Consider the following 15868-nt stretch of genomic DNA (forward strand, 5'->3'; position numbering starts at 1 on the left):
AACGTATTATCTCTGTAATTGCAAACAAAGGTTTGTGTACCAAATATTAAGTTCTGCTTTCCTGATGTATCAAATACTTATATCATGCCATAAAATACAAATTAATTACTTAAAAATCATACAATGTTAGATTCTGTCACTCACAGTTGAAGAGTACCTATGATAAAAATTACAGAGTTCTACATGCTTTGTAAGTGGGAAAACCTGCAAAATCAGCTGTGTATCAAATACTTGTTCTCCCCACTGTACATGAGGATGCTGTTTGTGGACTACAGCTCTGCATTCAACACTATTGTGCCCGCTAAGCTTGTTCTTAAGCTCAGGAACCAGAGACTTTACACCTCCCTCTGCAATCCTGGACTTCCTGACAGACATATCCCAGGTGGTGAGAATGGGCAACCTCCCCTCCTCTGCACCGACCCTAAGCACTGGAACCCCCAGGGCTGCGTACTCAGTCTCGTCCTGTACTCCCTGTTCATGCATGACACACACAGCTCCAACATCATCCTCAAATTTGCAGATGACACTACCATCCTGGGTCCCATACCCATATGTCAGTGGTGGCTGCTGGTCTTTCAAAGAGGGGAAGCTCATTTTCGGCCTACATTATAACACTCTGATGGTCTTCATTTGTAGTGACACTTGGGGTCTTTTGGACCCCAGACAATAACATTTAATTTTGTAACAGAACTATATATATATATATATATATATATATATATATATATATATATATATATATATATTTTAACAAATATAATTTTACTCTGTTCATTAATGGCTTCGCTAAAATCTGGTCGACAATATTAGCGCAGTTGCACCCGCGTACGACGCTAGCCTAGCCTACTACTGTATATGAATGAATGAATGAATACAAAACTGAAACAAGGATTGTGGTGTAGCCTATAATTGTGTGAAATGTATGATGCAAATCGACTAGCAATTTCGCCTAACAAATATCAAGAAATATTGCAGCAGTTTGTCTTTCGAATACGCTTGAGAAATCCGCGATGGGACTGAGCGCGAAATAGCTTCAGTGACTTCTTATAATACAGACCGCTGTCAGTCAAAAGGAGATGCAGTTTGACAGATCGTCAGATCCTCCAATCATCACACAGAAGTACGGAGTCCGGGCCAGCCCACTCCTCATTCATAATGCGGGACATAATCGCGGGACATAATCGCAGCATTTATCCAATCACTGTCTACTTTGGGAGCACTGAAAAAAACTGTTCTAAGCAGCCCCATTGAAGTCAATGGACGCTTGGCTTCAACAGGGAAATGCACTGTGACGCTGGGGATTGTATGAGAAGAAAATCGAATCAGCTGACCTGTAGCTGATTCTGAACTAACTAGTTTTAGAGATTAACGTGTTTTAATGCATTTTTTGTCAATATATATATTTTTTACATTATAGGGGAAGCCGAGCTTCCCTTGCAGTCTTAAAGTAATCCCCACTGCCATATGTATGTATACTAATCTGCTTCTTTCATACTGTTTATCCTCCCCCATTCTACTCTTTCAAAAATGATGCTAGTTTACATTTTTGCTGGACCGCGTAAGTAGAGCCTGCCAAGAAGAGCGATTGTCTCTTACTGAGTGAGTGACTGACTGACAAGTTATGCATTTTGATTTATTCAAGATGGACAAAAACTTGCCTGGCTACAACCTTCAGTTTCTACATTATAATAAACCTAAAATAAAACTGTTTATGGTTACATTTCGACTATTTCTGATGCATTTTTGAAGTATGCATCCATGCATACTTTTTGGGTCAGGATAGACAAAAACTTCACTGTCTGCGACCTTCAGTAGCTACGTTATAGTAAGCCTAAAATAAAAATGTTTACGGTTATTTTACAACTATTTCTGGTGGATTTACAGCGTAACCAACCGTGCATGCTTTTTGAGGTAATATAGGACAGATCACCAAGTTCATATTCAGTCTCGCTAGAAATTGCTCACTTATTATGACTATTCCAAGTAGGAAGTTAGTCGATGCTAGTAGGCCTATTACTGGCTAATAAGCTGTTAAAAAAGCCAGTGGCAAAAGCAATACAGTTCATAGATGCTATTTGTGGTGGAGGTAAACTTAATAAGAAATGTTAGTCAGTTTAACACAATGCTTAATGGTGTCTAGCGAAATATTCAAACTTGGTGTGAAGTTAATGCGTGACAAAATGCATAATCTATACTGACACTCACACGCTTATAGCTCTGTGGTGTAGTGGTCAAAGACACAGCCTTTTATGAATTCAGCGAGTGCAAGAACGTTTTCTTATTTTTTTTATACTTTTATTTGGGGGCCAGCTGAACTAGGCTTGCCTGGTTCCTTTTCTGGTTTGTGTATTATTGCATACTTGCCATATCTACAATATTCAATACTACGATCAGTAATGCTGCTAATTTAAAGTGCTCTTTTTAATCAGCTGCTATGTACAGTGTTGCAGTATGTGTATATGTTGTATATCCTCTTGCTATATTTTTGCTGTGTGTAAATTTTTCATCTTAACTCTCACTACACAGTTGTATTGTGCTATGCCACAATTCATAAGCCTATTGCACTCATATGTATATATGATATTCAATAAATACCAATTGCTGCTAGTTACTGCCATACTTGCCATATCTAAATGTTCAATAATACTACCAATATTGCTGCTAGTTTACAGTACTCTTTTTTAAACTACTGCTAGTGTACAGTGTTATGTATATTGCTGCTTTCTTTTTTGTCTAGCTTTATTTTTGCTTATATACTCTTCTTCTTAACTCTCACTACGTATTTGTCGGGTGACATGTCACAATAATTTTATTGTTCAGTATGATGCAATGTTGTTTGTTGCAATTGACAAATAAACCTTGAAACTTGAATCTACTCCCTTCACAGAACAGCGCAAACTGTCTCTAACCAGTAGAAAGAGGAGTGGGAGGCCTCGGTGCACAACTGAGCAAAAGGACAAATACATTATAATGTCTAGTTTGAGAAACAGACACCTTGCAGGTGCTCAACTGGCAGATTTATTAACGAGAACCCACAAAACCCCCAATCTCAACGTCAACAGTGAAAAGATGTCTCTGTGATGCTGGTCTTCTAGGCACTGGACACTGACATAGAGTACAGTTCCATTCAGATTAATAACACACTGACATAGAGTACAGTTCCATTCAGATTAATAACACACTGACATAGAGTACAGTTCCATTCAGATTAATAACACACTGACAGAGTACATTCCCATTCAGATTAATAACACACTTACTTACACTACAAACCCATGGACATTAAAAACAAGCTGACACATAAGAGGATGCTATTTAGACTAATACTCTTGTACAAATGTCTGCTTTAAAATGAATAAAAGCAATAAAAGACTATTACAAAAATGTGGATACAATTATAATTGAATCTTATTAAAACCCCCTAAGGAAAAGCAAAGCTTAAACCGTGTTCAGTTCCTGCTCCTTACATCATCTGGTAGGTCGTAACCTACTGGATACATACCTGAATAGTCTGTCACAGTCCCATTCATATTAATAACTGGTAACCTGTAACCTACTGGATACATACCTCAACAGTCTGTCATTTAGTGAGGTGCCCAATTTCAGACTTAAACAATAATAGACAAATCTTGCAATACATTCTAAATCTCACAGGCTGGCCGACAGAGATTTAGAGACTTTAAACTTAACTGTAGACTTAATAATAATTCTTATTATATAATTGCCAAATTGTGATTATTTGAACCAGATTGCAATCATTGTTATGACAATGATCATGAAAATAATTAATATTTGCACAATATTTGATTCCAAAATCATGTTTCCAATCTAAATATAGGATTTTTACAACAATGTTAGAAACATCTCAACAAATACCATGCAAATTTTTTCAGTTTCCATGAGATGTCTGGCCCTGGGATGCAGAAGGTATTTTGACAAATCTGCAGACATTTTTGCAATGCAGCATTGCAGATTTTTTTTTTTGTGTAATTCGCATGTGTAATTTTCACGGACAACCATTTCTAGGGTTTACAAAGAATGGTGTGAAAAGGGAAAAACATCCAGTATGCGGCAGTCCTTTGGGCGAAAATGCCTTGTTGATGCTAGAGGTCAGAGGAGAATGGGCCGACTGATTCAAGCTGATAGAAGAGCAACTTTGACTGAAATAACCACTCGTTACAACCGAGGTATGCAGCAAAGCATTTGTGAAGCCACAACACGCACAACCTTGAGGAGGATGGGCTACAACAGCAGAAGACCCCACCGGGTACCACTCATCTCCACTTCAAATAGGAAAAAGAGGCTACAATTTGCACGAGCTCATCAAAATTGGACAGTGGAAGACTGGAAGAATGTTGCCTGGTCTGATGAGTCTCGATTTCTGTTGAGACATTCAGATGGTAGAGTCAGAATTTGGCATAAACAGAATGAGAACATGGATCCATCATGCCTTGTTACCACTGTGCAGGCAGGTGGTGGTGGTGTAATGGTGTGGGGGATGTTTTCTTGGCACACTTAGTGCCAATTGGGCATTGTTTAAATGCCACGGCCTACCTGAGCATTGTCTCTGACCATGTCCATCCCTTTATGACCACCATGTACCCATCCTCTGATGGCTACTTCCAGCAGGATAATGCACCATATCACAAAGCTCGAATAATTTCAAATTGGTTTCTTGAACATGACAATGAGTCCACTGTACTGAAATGGCCTCCACAGTCACCAGATCTCAACCCAATAGAGCATCTTTGGGATGTGTTGGAACGGGAGCTTCGTGCCCTGGATGTGCATCCCACAAATCTCCATCAACTGCAAGATGCTATCCTATCAATATGGGCCAACATTTCTAAAGAATGCTTTCAGCACCTTGTTGAATCAATGCCACGTAGAATTAAGGCAGTTCTGAAGGCGAAAGGGGGTCAAACACAGCATTAGTATGGTGTTCCTAATAATCCTTTAGGTGAGTGTATATATATATATATATATATATATATATATATATATATATACACAGTACAGGCCAAAAGTTTGGACACACCTTCTCATTCAATGTGTTTTCTTTATTTTCATGACTATTTACATTGTAGATTCTCACTGAAGGCATCAAAACTATGAATGAACACATATGGAATTATGTACTTAACAAAAAAGTGTGAAAAAACTGAAAACATGTCTTATATTTTGGATTCCTCAAAGTAGCCACCCTTTGCTTTTTTGATAGCACTGCAAACCCTTGGTGTTCTCTCAATGAGCCTCATGAGGTAGTCACCTGAAATGGTTTTCACTTCACAGGTGTGCCTTGTCAGGGTTAATTAGTGGAATTTTTTCCCTTATTAATGGGGTTGGGAACATCAGTTGTGTTGTGCAGAAGTCAAGTTGATACACAGCCGACAGCCCTATTGGACAACTGTTAGAATTCATATTATGGCAAGAACCAATCAGCTAAGTAAAGAGAAACGAGTGCCCATCATTACTTTAGTGAAGGTCAGGCAGTCCGGAAATTTGCGAAAACTTTGAATGTGTCCCCAAGTGCAGTCGCAAAAACCATCAAGCGCTACAACAAAACTGGATCACATGAGGACTGCCCCAGGAAAGGAAGACCAAGAGTCACCTCTGCTGCTGAGGATAACTTCATCCGAGTCACCAGCCTCAGAAATCGCAGGTTAACAGCAGGCCTTCATGGTCAAGTAGCTGCTAGGAAACCACTGATAAGGAGAGGCAACAAGCAGAAGAGATTTGTTTGGGCAAAGAAACACAAGGAATGGACATTAGACCAGTGGAAATCTGTACTTTGGTCTGATTAGTCCACATTTGAGATCTTTGGTTCCAACCGCCGTGTCTTTGTGCGACACATAAAAGGTGAACGGATGAATTCTACATGCCTGGTTCCCACTGTGAAGCATGGAGGAGGAGGTGTGATGGTGTGGGGGTGCTTTGCTGGTGACACTGTTGGGGATTTATTCAAAATTGAAGGCATACTGAACCAGCATGGCTACCACAGCATCCTGCAGCGACATGCCATCCCATCCGGTTTGCGTTTAGTTGGCCCATCATTTATTTTTCAACAGGACAATGACCCCAAACACACCTCCAGGCTGTGTAAGGCCTATTTGACCAAGAAGGAGAGTGATGGAGTGATGCGCCAGATGACCTGGCCTCCACAGTCACCGGACCTGAACCCAATCAAGAAGTTTTGGGGTGAGCTGGACCGCAGAGTGAAGGCAAAAGGGCCAACAAATGCTAACCATCTCTGGGAATTCCTTCAAGACTGTTGGAAAACTCTTTTAGGTGACTACCTCTTGAAGCTCATCAAGAGAATGCCAAGAGTGTGCAAAGCAGTAATCAGAGCAAAGGGTGGCTACTTTGAAGAAACTAGAAAATAAGACGTTTTCAGTTATTTCACACTTTTTTGTTAAGTACATAATTCCACATGTGTTCATTCATAGTTTTGATTTCTTCAGTGAGAATCTACAATGTAAATAGTCATGAAAGTAAAGGAAACGCATTGAATGAGAAGGTGTGTCCAAACTTTTGGCCTGGACTGTGTATATATACACAGTTGACAGCCATGGTTCAATGTTTTGTGCCACGTTGTAATCATTGCTGTGGAGTAAATATTTGCCAATCATTTTACCAGCTTCCCAACAACGAAGCTTAGAAGCGCCTGATAAGGTAAATAGCTAGGTACCTGAATTTGGTGAAGAGCAATCATTAACAACATTGAGTTAGTGAGGGTTCCAAAGACAAACACAACTGCACCACACTGGGCACATTTTGGTTTTAAGCCATATGAAAGAGGTGAGACCAATCATTTGGAGGAGGTGAATTTTCTGATTTGCTCCACAAATGTGGTGGTCAAAAGTGCGAATGACACAAAAATGAAGAACCACCTCTGGAGCAAGTGTATTTTTACAATATTTTTAAGCTTACACTATAAGCCTACACAGTGGTATACAATTTGAAATATAGACAATTAAAGCTTTAATAAAAATTGTTTGTGTGACAATTGTCAACTAAAATGTCAGAATTGTGACACCCCTAGTTGCTATATTTAAATAAAAATAGGCTAAGTGTCTGATTGAACATGAAATCAAGACATCTTTTGATGGTGCACTAATTGTTGCAATTATGTGTCCCATTATAGCACCAAGTAGACAGGGCGGACGTACTATGGCCATGAAGTCAGCTTTGTTTCTTTGTAGTTACTATGTTAGCATGCATCATGAGGAAACCGAACGATGTGGGGTCTGGAGAGGGCATTTATTGTTTGATGTAATATTCTAATGACAGATGACTGAGACATACGTAGTTCATCACTATAGCTGCATTTTCCCTGTGGCCAAGTAGGATACAGTGGTCACGTCTTTGACAGGGAGGTGATTGTCACAAGAACAGGGAGGTGGTAACATTGTTGGTTGAAATATTATTACATTCAGATCTATTTTGAACCATAGAACAGGATGCTAAGGTTTAGTTTTCAGATCGTTTTCAGATAGCTAACTGTTGTGGTGAATTAGCCGTTAGCTGGCTAACCATTTACAATTTAGAGTTAGCTCACAACCACCTAAAATTAAAAGTTAGCCTACGACTCTCAATTCAACTCTTTTCTTTCTTTCTTTCTCCCTCCAGAACCAGAAGAACTGTCCTTCCCAGGTGTGACCGGGGTTTTGGACGAGGTGTCACGGCAGGTGAACCAGACATTGAGAAGGAGGCGCCATGCTGGAGATGGCGACTACAATATAGAGGTTCTTCTGGGCGTTGATGACTCCGTGGTGCGTTTCCACGGCAAGGAGCATGTGCAGAACTACCTGCTGACTCTCATGAATATCGTAAGTCTTTGTTCGTAACGTGAATATCGTAAGTTTTTGTTCGTAACGTGAATATCACAAGTCTTTGTTTGTAATGTGAATATCGTAAGTCTTTGTAACGTGAATATCGTTACAACTTTGTTAGTAGAATACTGGGCCCTATTTTATGACACAGTAGTTGCATTATTTATGGCGAGAGGTGTTTCTGTTTCTTATATTCTCTCCCCTCCCCTCTACCTTCTTCTCCTTTCCTCCTCTTCCCTCCGTGAGCATCAACTGTCTGGACTTTCAAAAAATGTAAATATGTAACTCTTATAGGTTACTTACTGTAATTTAATCTGTGCTGACCACCTGGTTCTCTGTACGTAGGATCTGCATTAACACACAGAGGCAGTACAGGTACACCACATGAACATGAGACCTGCATTTATGTTAAATAAAATGTATCTAGATGTACAGTACATGGTAACCATACTCTTATTTATCTTGATAGTGGTAGACAATGCAAATATTGTGAACATGGTTGTCGAAAACAACCTATAGATGCTGCACAAAACAAGAAAAGGAACCAGGTAAGCCTAGTTCGCCCGGCCTGTGATTAGAAGGGATGATTTTTTTTGCCCTTGCTGGATTCAAACCTGTGTATCCCATGTGATAGACTGTGTCTTTAACCAATACACCACTAAGCTATATGACACCATTATGCATTGTGTTAAACTGACTAATGTTTCTTATTAAGTTTACTTCCACCACAAATATCATCTATGAACTGTATGGCTTTTGCCACTGGCCGTTTTAACAGCTTATTAGCCAGTTATAGGCTTACTAGTATCTACTAACTTACTACTTAGAACAGTCATAAGATCTGAGCAGTTGCTAGCGAGACAGAAGATAAACTTTACAGTGCTAAAGCTATTTCATTTCATGGCACAACAATGTTAGTTTCTTTCATTCGTGAATGACATTGATACAATAATTATCAATATAGGTGACAATAACTGACTTTTTCATCAAGTGACAAGCTTATAGAGTTATGGAAACCCTATCTATTTTATTGCACAAGTGTTTGTGATCTACTGTATATTACCCCATAAAGCATGCACGGATGCATACTTCTAAAATCCACCTGAGATAGTCGCAATATAACTGAAAACAGTGGAATTTTTGGCTTACTATAACATAGCTACTGAAGGTTGTAGCCAGTGACATTTTTGTCTATCCTGAACAAATCCTAATGCATTATTTGTTTGGACTGTGGCAAAGCACAAACACCGGCCCTCTGCATGGCAGGCTGCGTCTCTATCCACTACACGCTCCGGCAATAATTAAGTGAACTTAATGATCACAGTATAACACCAAGTCAATAGAACTTGTTGTCACTTTTGACTTAAATTTGACAACAGGTGCACTGAAGAGGTAACAGCAAGACAACCCCTAAAAAGGGAATGGTTTTGCAAGTAGTGGCCACAGACAATTGCTCCCTCCTTATCCTTCCTGACTGATTCTTCTTTTGTCTTGAGTTATGCTTGTGTCCTTGTCACTACTTGTAACATGAGGCGGTACCTGCAGCCCATTCAATTTGCACAGGTAGTCCAGCTCCTCCAGGACAGCATATCTATATGTTTCAAGAAGGTTTGCATGCAGGAGATACCAGGAGATGGGCCGTTGCACAAGGAGAGCTGGACAGGGCCATAGACAGGCATCAATTCAGCAGCAGGACTGGTATATTCTCCTTTGTGCGAGGAGGAAAAGGAGGTGCACTGCCAGAGCCCTACGAAATGACCTGCAGCAGGCTACTGGTGTGCTTGTTTCTGACCAAACCGACTTTCTGTCAGAAACCGACTTCTTGAGGGTGGCATGAGGGCCCAACGTCCTCTAATGGGATCTGTGCTTACAGCCCAGCACTGTGCTGCGCAACTAGCATCCGCCAGAGGACACCAGAATAGGCAAGGCCGCTATTGGCGCCCTGGGTTAGTGGCCTTGTGTGGGCAGTGGTCCTTGGTTCCTCCTGCCGCAGGACAATGCCCGGCCTCATGTGGGCATTGTCAGAGTGTGTAGAAAGGTCCTGGATGACAAAGGCATTGATGCCATTGACTGGCCTTCATGTTCCTCAGACCTGAATCCAATTGCAAACCTCTGGGAGGCTATGTATTGGTGCATCCAATGCCACCAAGTAGCACCACACACTGTTCAGGATCTCACTGATGCCCTTGATCCAGGTCTGGGAGGAGATCCCTCTGGACACCATCCACGGTCTCATCAGGAGCATGCACAGACATTGTCTGGAGTGCATACAGGCACGTGGAGTGCATACACACTACCGAGTCAAAGTATGAGTTGCCATGATGAAAATCACACTAGTTGGAACAGCCTGTGATTTCAATTGTTAACTTTTTTTTTTCAGTGTGAGTTTGAATCCAACCCTCAGTCGCTTGGTGATTTTGGTTTCCATTGACCTTTGTTACATCATTTTGTTCTCAACGAATTACACCATGTACAGTAAAGATTTTGATCTTTAATATATTTCCTTCATCGAGACTCTTCATGTGTGAATTAAGGGTTCCCTTAATTTTTCTGAGCAACATTTAAAGAAACACAGTCCAGAGGAATAATTCTAAACCGTTTTTCAAGAGATAGAGGCAGTCAGAAAATATAGTTGGTGAAAATCTCTGGGCCAAGTCAAAGACAAGATGCTGAGAGAGAATAAACATGTATTTCTATTAACTTTGAAACCCTGTATAAAAGCACCTTTTCCCTCTAGTCTTCTTGGGTTCAGTTTGAAGAGTTGGTGAATTACAGTACAAATTCACCCACAAAAATGAATAATTGGTATTTGTGTATTCTCTGTGCACTCTCTGACAAAGTACAGTGTATAATATTAAGTGCAAACTAGATTTGAATATTGCTAGTAAAGTTACTGAGGCTTGCTTTAATGCTTTGAAACTATGTTTTTGGCAGTACATTGGTACAGCAAACTTTGAAACATTGAAGTATGAAACGTCTTTGAAATCAGATATCCAAGTTTGTGTAAATGTAGCAAGAAATACTGTTCCAATGGTTACTCTAGTCACAATATCTTTTTTTTGGTAAAATACTTTTTAGAATCTTTTTTGCCGGACCGCATAAGCGGAGCCGGTTAAGAAGAGCGAATGTCTCTTACTGAGTGAGTGTGTGAATGACTGAAAGACACCCTTGTTAAATAGCGTCTCTCATATGGATGACCTACATTCAAATCTATTGAGAGCAATGACATTTCTTAATTATTTCTTGTAGATTCCACGATTCTCAAAATAATGTATTTGTCTGATAAAGGAGGGGTCTCTGTCAGTGAATTCATCATAGCAATTCTGTAGAAGGATGTTTCATGTTGCCATATCGTCAAGTGAAATACATTTATTTATAAAGCACATTTTAAAACAACCAATGCTGAACAAAGTGCTGTACAAAGTTATGCAGTCTAAAAAAACATACAACAATAAATAGAAACAAGCAAACAAGACAGTTAAGCACGAATGTCCCTAAACTGTCCCTAAAAATTTGTTTTAGACTAAACTTAAATGTCTCGGTGGTGGGGGAACACAATAATGATAATGGTATAATGATAATAATGTTCAGTTTATTCCACAGTCTAGGGGCCACCACCGAAAAGGCACCATCCCCTTTTGTTTTCATCTGAGGCTGTGGAATGGCTAAAGGAAACTGGTTTGATGATCTAAGGGAAGAGTGATACAGTGTAAGAGATCTGAAATATACAATGGAGCTAATCCATGTAAAGTGTTTAAAATTCCAGATATTTTTTAAAAGCTGTGTGAAATTTTGTTCCTTAAATTGCTGTAAGTTTTGTTCTGAATGATATTTTTTGGTAATTGTTTAGGATTTCAATAGCTACGAATATGAGGATGCTCACAATCTTAAAATGTTTTTCTAAGTAGTTCGGAAAGGTATAAAAGTTGGTAGTTTGCGACAACTGTGACTTTTCAAAAGTCATTATAATGTCGGAGTAGAAGAAATCCCATCCAAGTCAATGACGTTTTAACTAACCTGGGGCTTTTTATAACTATCCTGGGGCTTTTGATACGCTAGCCCCTATAATAATATAATAAGAAGTATGTTCAATAACTAGCCTGGGGCTTTTGATACGCTAGCCCCTATAATAATATAATAAGAAGCATGTCCAATAACTAGCCTGGGGCTTTTGATATGCTAGCCCCTATAATAATATAATAGGAAGTATGTCCAATAACCTACCTGGGGCTTTTGCTTCATTCTGTGTAAAAATTCTGTGTTTGAATAAAAAATAATTGTATATTTGAGTGTGTTTTACATTTTAGTGTGTTTATATATATTTTTAATTGCAAAACAGCCAAATCTGTTGTTGGATTTCTGTAGCAGAGGGATGTATCTAACCTCACAACATTTACTCATTACTTCCTGAGCTGCTGAGCATGTTCAGGGATTGCTCTACAAAGAGGTGTGTCATTCAGCATATGGTGTGTGTGTGTGTTGAAGACTATGTCAATCCCTATGAGCTGCTGTTGGCCAGCCGTTCATGTCTACTGATATGATCAGTATAGCTTATTTATTATAATGAGACAGATTTTTTGTAATAAAAAATTAGCATTATTTCAATAGAATGACAAATTTTAATGTTAACAGGTTTGTTTTCTGCCGTGGAGTGATCATCAGATGATTTCTTTGTTCTTATCACACTGCTTCCTGGTTCTTATCACACTGCTTCCTGGTTCTTATCACACTGCTTCCTGGTTCTTATCACACTTGCTCACTCAAATTGGAAGTCTATACTGGAACACTTACATGCTGGAAGGAAAGCGCTCACAGTGCTTCAACATAGACATAGCTCACAGGTGCCCAAGCTGCCAAAATGTTTCTCTAGAGCACAGTGAGTCAAGGCAATCATAATCGATTACTAATCCCACAAAGCTGACCTATGTATTGCAATTACACTACTGTGTTGTGATGTTTTAATATGGTCTAGTCTTGCTCTCAGAGTATTTTTAGTAGAATACAGTAACTTTGAATTACATACACAAGGGATCACAAAGGGATTTCTTGTGATTTCGTTGTGATTTCTTTTGAAATACTACAGGTATTCTCTTTTCTAATGTAGCCTGGTCTTCTTTCTATTCAGAGACCATGATATTCTCTTCTGATTATTGATCAGTGATATATTGTTCCATTGTCTGATGTTGACCTGTAGAAGTACTGGCATGACATGATGAAGAGTCTTTATTTTTAGGAGAAGTATGTATCATGAGAAAAACCAATAAGTATGCGTTCTGTATATGGAGTTGTTTTCTCGGGTGTTGTTTTCTGTGTTCTGATGTTTAAGCAAACTTTTTGTCTGTGCTCTCTCATAGCCACTATTGCTCCGTGCTGTGCCCCTAGCATCTGGAAACACTCGTAAATCTGAGATTTCTATTAAAGCTGCTTAATTGGCTCTTAAAGGTTGGCCCAGAAAGACCAGCACTGCTCTTTTAAAACCTGCTTTAAAACACTAGTCATTGCTTAAAACACTGTACTATTTAAGAACTGCTCTGTTGTTTAAATTAGGCTCTTCTGTACTGTCTCCTTAAACCCTAATCTGATCTTTAAAAGCTGCTCATATGCTCTTTTCTTTTTAAAGATGCCCTGTCTCTTTAAAAGCTGCTCAGATTTTACAAAAGGTGCTCTGTGTCTTTAATAGCTGCTCTATCTCTACAAAAGTTGATCTGTGTCTTTAAAAGATGCTTTGTATGATTTGTGTCTCTTAAAGCTGGTCTTCTGCATCTCTGTAAAAGATTATCTCTCTCTTTAAGCTCCTCTCCATCTACAAAAGCTGCTCTGTGTCTTTATAATTGCTTTCACCCTTTAGTAGTTGCAATGCCTCTACAAAAGCTGGTCAGTCTAAAACAGCTTTATCTCTTTAAAAAGTGTCAAGTCTCTTTAAAGCACTTCTTGTAATGGGAAATTTATTGGGTTATTCATGAGACCTCCAGTAGAGGTCTCTGCTGGCCATAGAGAGAGCACCGCTGAGGTGTTATGGAAGCCCAGGTTGCTTTGATAGCAGCCTTTAGCTTGTCTGTATTGTTGGGTCTGGTGTATCTCATTGTCCTCTTGACAATACCAGGTCAGGCGAGTTGGCTGGCCAGTCAAGCACAGTAATACCATGCGCAGCAAACCAGTTACCAGTCGTTTTGGCACTGTGGGCAGGTGCTACGTCCTCCTGGAAAAGGAAATCACCTTCTCCATAAAGCTTGTCAGCAGATGGAAGCATGAAATACTCTAATATATCCTGGTAGACTGCTGAATTGAATTGATAAAAGACAGTAGACCAACACCAGCTGATGACATGGCACCCCAAATCATCACCGACTGTGGAAACTTCACACTGGACTTGGTTTCTGTGCCTCTCTACTCTTCCTCCAGGACTCTGGGACCGACTCCAGCCATAGTCCATTCCTTGGGAAGCTCACCCAAGTTCTTGAATTGGCTTTGCTTGACAACCCACTCAAGGCCGCGGTCATCCCTGTTGCTTGTGCACCTTTTCCTACCACACTTTTCCCTTCCAGTCAACTTTCAATGAATATGCTTTGATAAAGCAGTCTGCAAACAGCCAGACCTTTCAGAAATGACCTTCTGTGTCTTGTGGACAACTGTCAATCTTCCCCATGGTTGTGGTTGTGTGTACTGAAGCCTCAGGGAGTAAATTAGCTGATTAGAGCTATTCTCAGGTCAGGTTTTTATTATTCTATTTTGAGATACAGGATTTTTCATTTCCATGAGCTGTAAGCTGCAATCATCAAGTTTGAAACAAAAAAGGCTTCAAATGTTTCACTTTATGTGTAATGAATTTAGAATATATGTCACTTTTTGAATTTCATTATGGGAAAAAACATGTATAGTGTACTCTGTACTGTTTCCCCTGTGTGAAGACAAGTGGCATACATTTGTTTAGAAAAACTGTTCGTATTATTGTCTGTAATATCAATATGGATTTCCCCAAAGACCCTGTCCCTGGGTTACACCTGTGGGACCCCACAGACCTTTTCAGGCCCAGTATTCACAAAAACCTGAGACCTCTAAGAGAATAACACCTTTACATTTTGTCTTCTGCTATCTGTGATCATCTTGTTTTGTCTGTTCTCTGTGTTGTTTTTAACCCTTGTACCTAAACAGTGTAAACGTATACAAGGGCCCAGTTGTAGAGGAGACCTTGGAAAAATATTGTTTAGTTACATTTTTTACTGCATTGCATATTTTGTATTTAAAATATGGGAAAGGTATTCATTTTCAATTTATATTATTGTTTGGGAACAAAGAGTATCGAACAGATTTCTTTAAATTTGTGCTCCAATTTCTTTAGCTTTGATTGATAGCATGCCTTGTGGGTATTACAGCAAAACTAAACACATCCGCGTGTTCCAGAGATTCTCCTGATTCAATTGTAGTTATATATGAGTTTGTAGCTCCTACCATTTGGTCACGATGATTGTCTAAGTAGCAAGACAACCAACACTGACAAATCCTGTCGCTGTAAGCAGAAAATGAGAATAGCGTTCAACTGGCTCTCCCCTTTTGATTGTGTCACAAACAGTTCAGTAGGGTTATTAATAGACAAATGTATTAATGTATTTACTGTAAGGACTTTCATCGACTGGTTTTCAAGATTTTGCTGACATGTCTTTTAATGATATGTCTAGCACAAACATAATGGAATCATGCAATGCATAATGACAGGACCATATTCAGTCACACCCACATGATGACAAACTTAATTGTATTGCAAATGTAGCTATTTTTACACTCCCAAAACATAAGGAGGGCACTGTAAATCCTCTGCTTTGATACATGTCTATTTGCTCCTCTTTAATCCGGAGAAAGTGCATCCATGACTCCCATAAAGAATTTGAAAGGTGGACAGTTTTCCACTTCGCCTTCGTCCATCTTAAATATGCTCGGGGTCAGAGAAGGTGTTGGCGTTTTTGGATCATGTTTACACACAGATCAGCCATAAGGATGATGATGAGATCCCCAAACTCTTTGCAATTATTCATTGAGAA

The 15868-nt window shown here is 39.4% G+C and overlaps 1 protein-coding gene across 1 annotated transcript in view; it reads left to right on the top strand.

The window, feature by feature from the left end:
* The window catches only part of adamts3 (ADAM metallopeptidase with thrombospondin type 1 motif, 3), a 107056-nt gene that overhangs the window by 38712 nt on the left and 52476 nt on the right, over nt 1-15868 (top strand). Inside the window, exon 5 of the mRNA XM_034296557.1 lies at nt 7630-7829. Coding sequence (XP_034152448.1) covers nt 7630-7829 — 200 coding nt within the window. The remainder of the gene's footprint in view (nt 1-7629; nt 7830-15868) is intronic.

The sequence above is a fragment of the Esox lucius genome, chromosome 13, assembly GCF_011004845.1.
Source record: "Esox lucius isolate fEsoLuc1 chromosome 13, fEsoLuc1.pri, whole genome shotgun sequence".
In the NCBI taxonomy this organism is placed as follows: domain Eukaryota; kingdom Metazoa; phylum Chordata; class Actinopteri; order Esociformes; family Esocidae; genus Esox; species Esox lucius.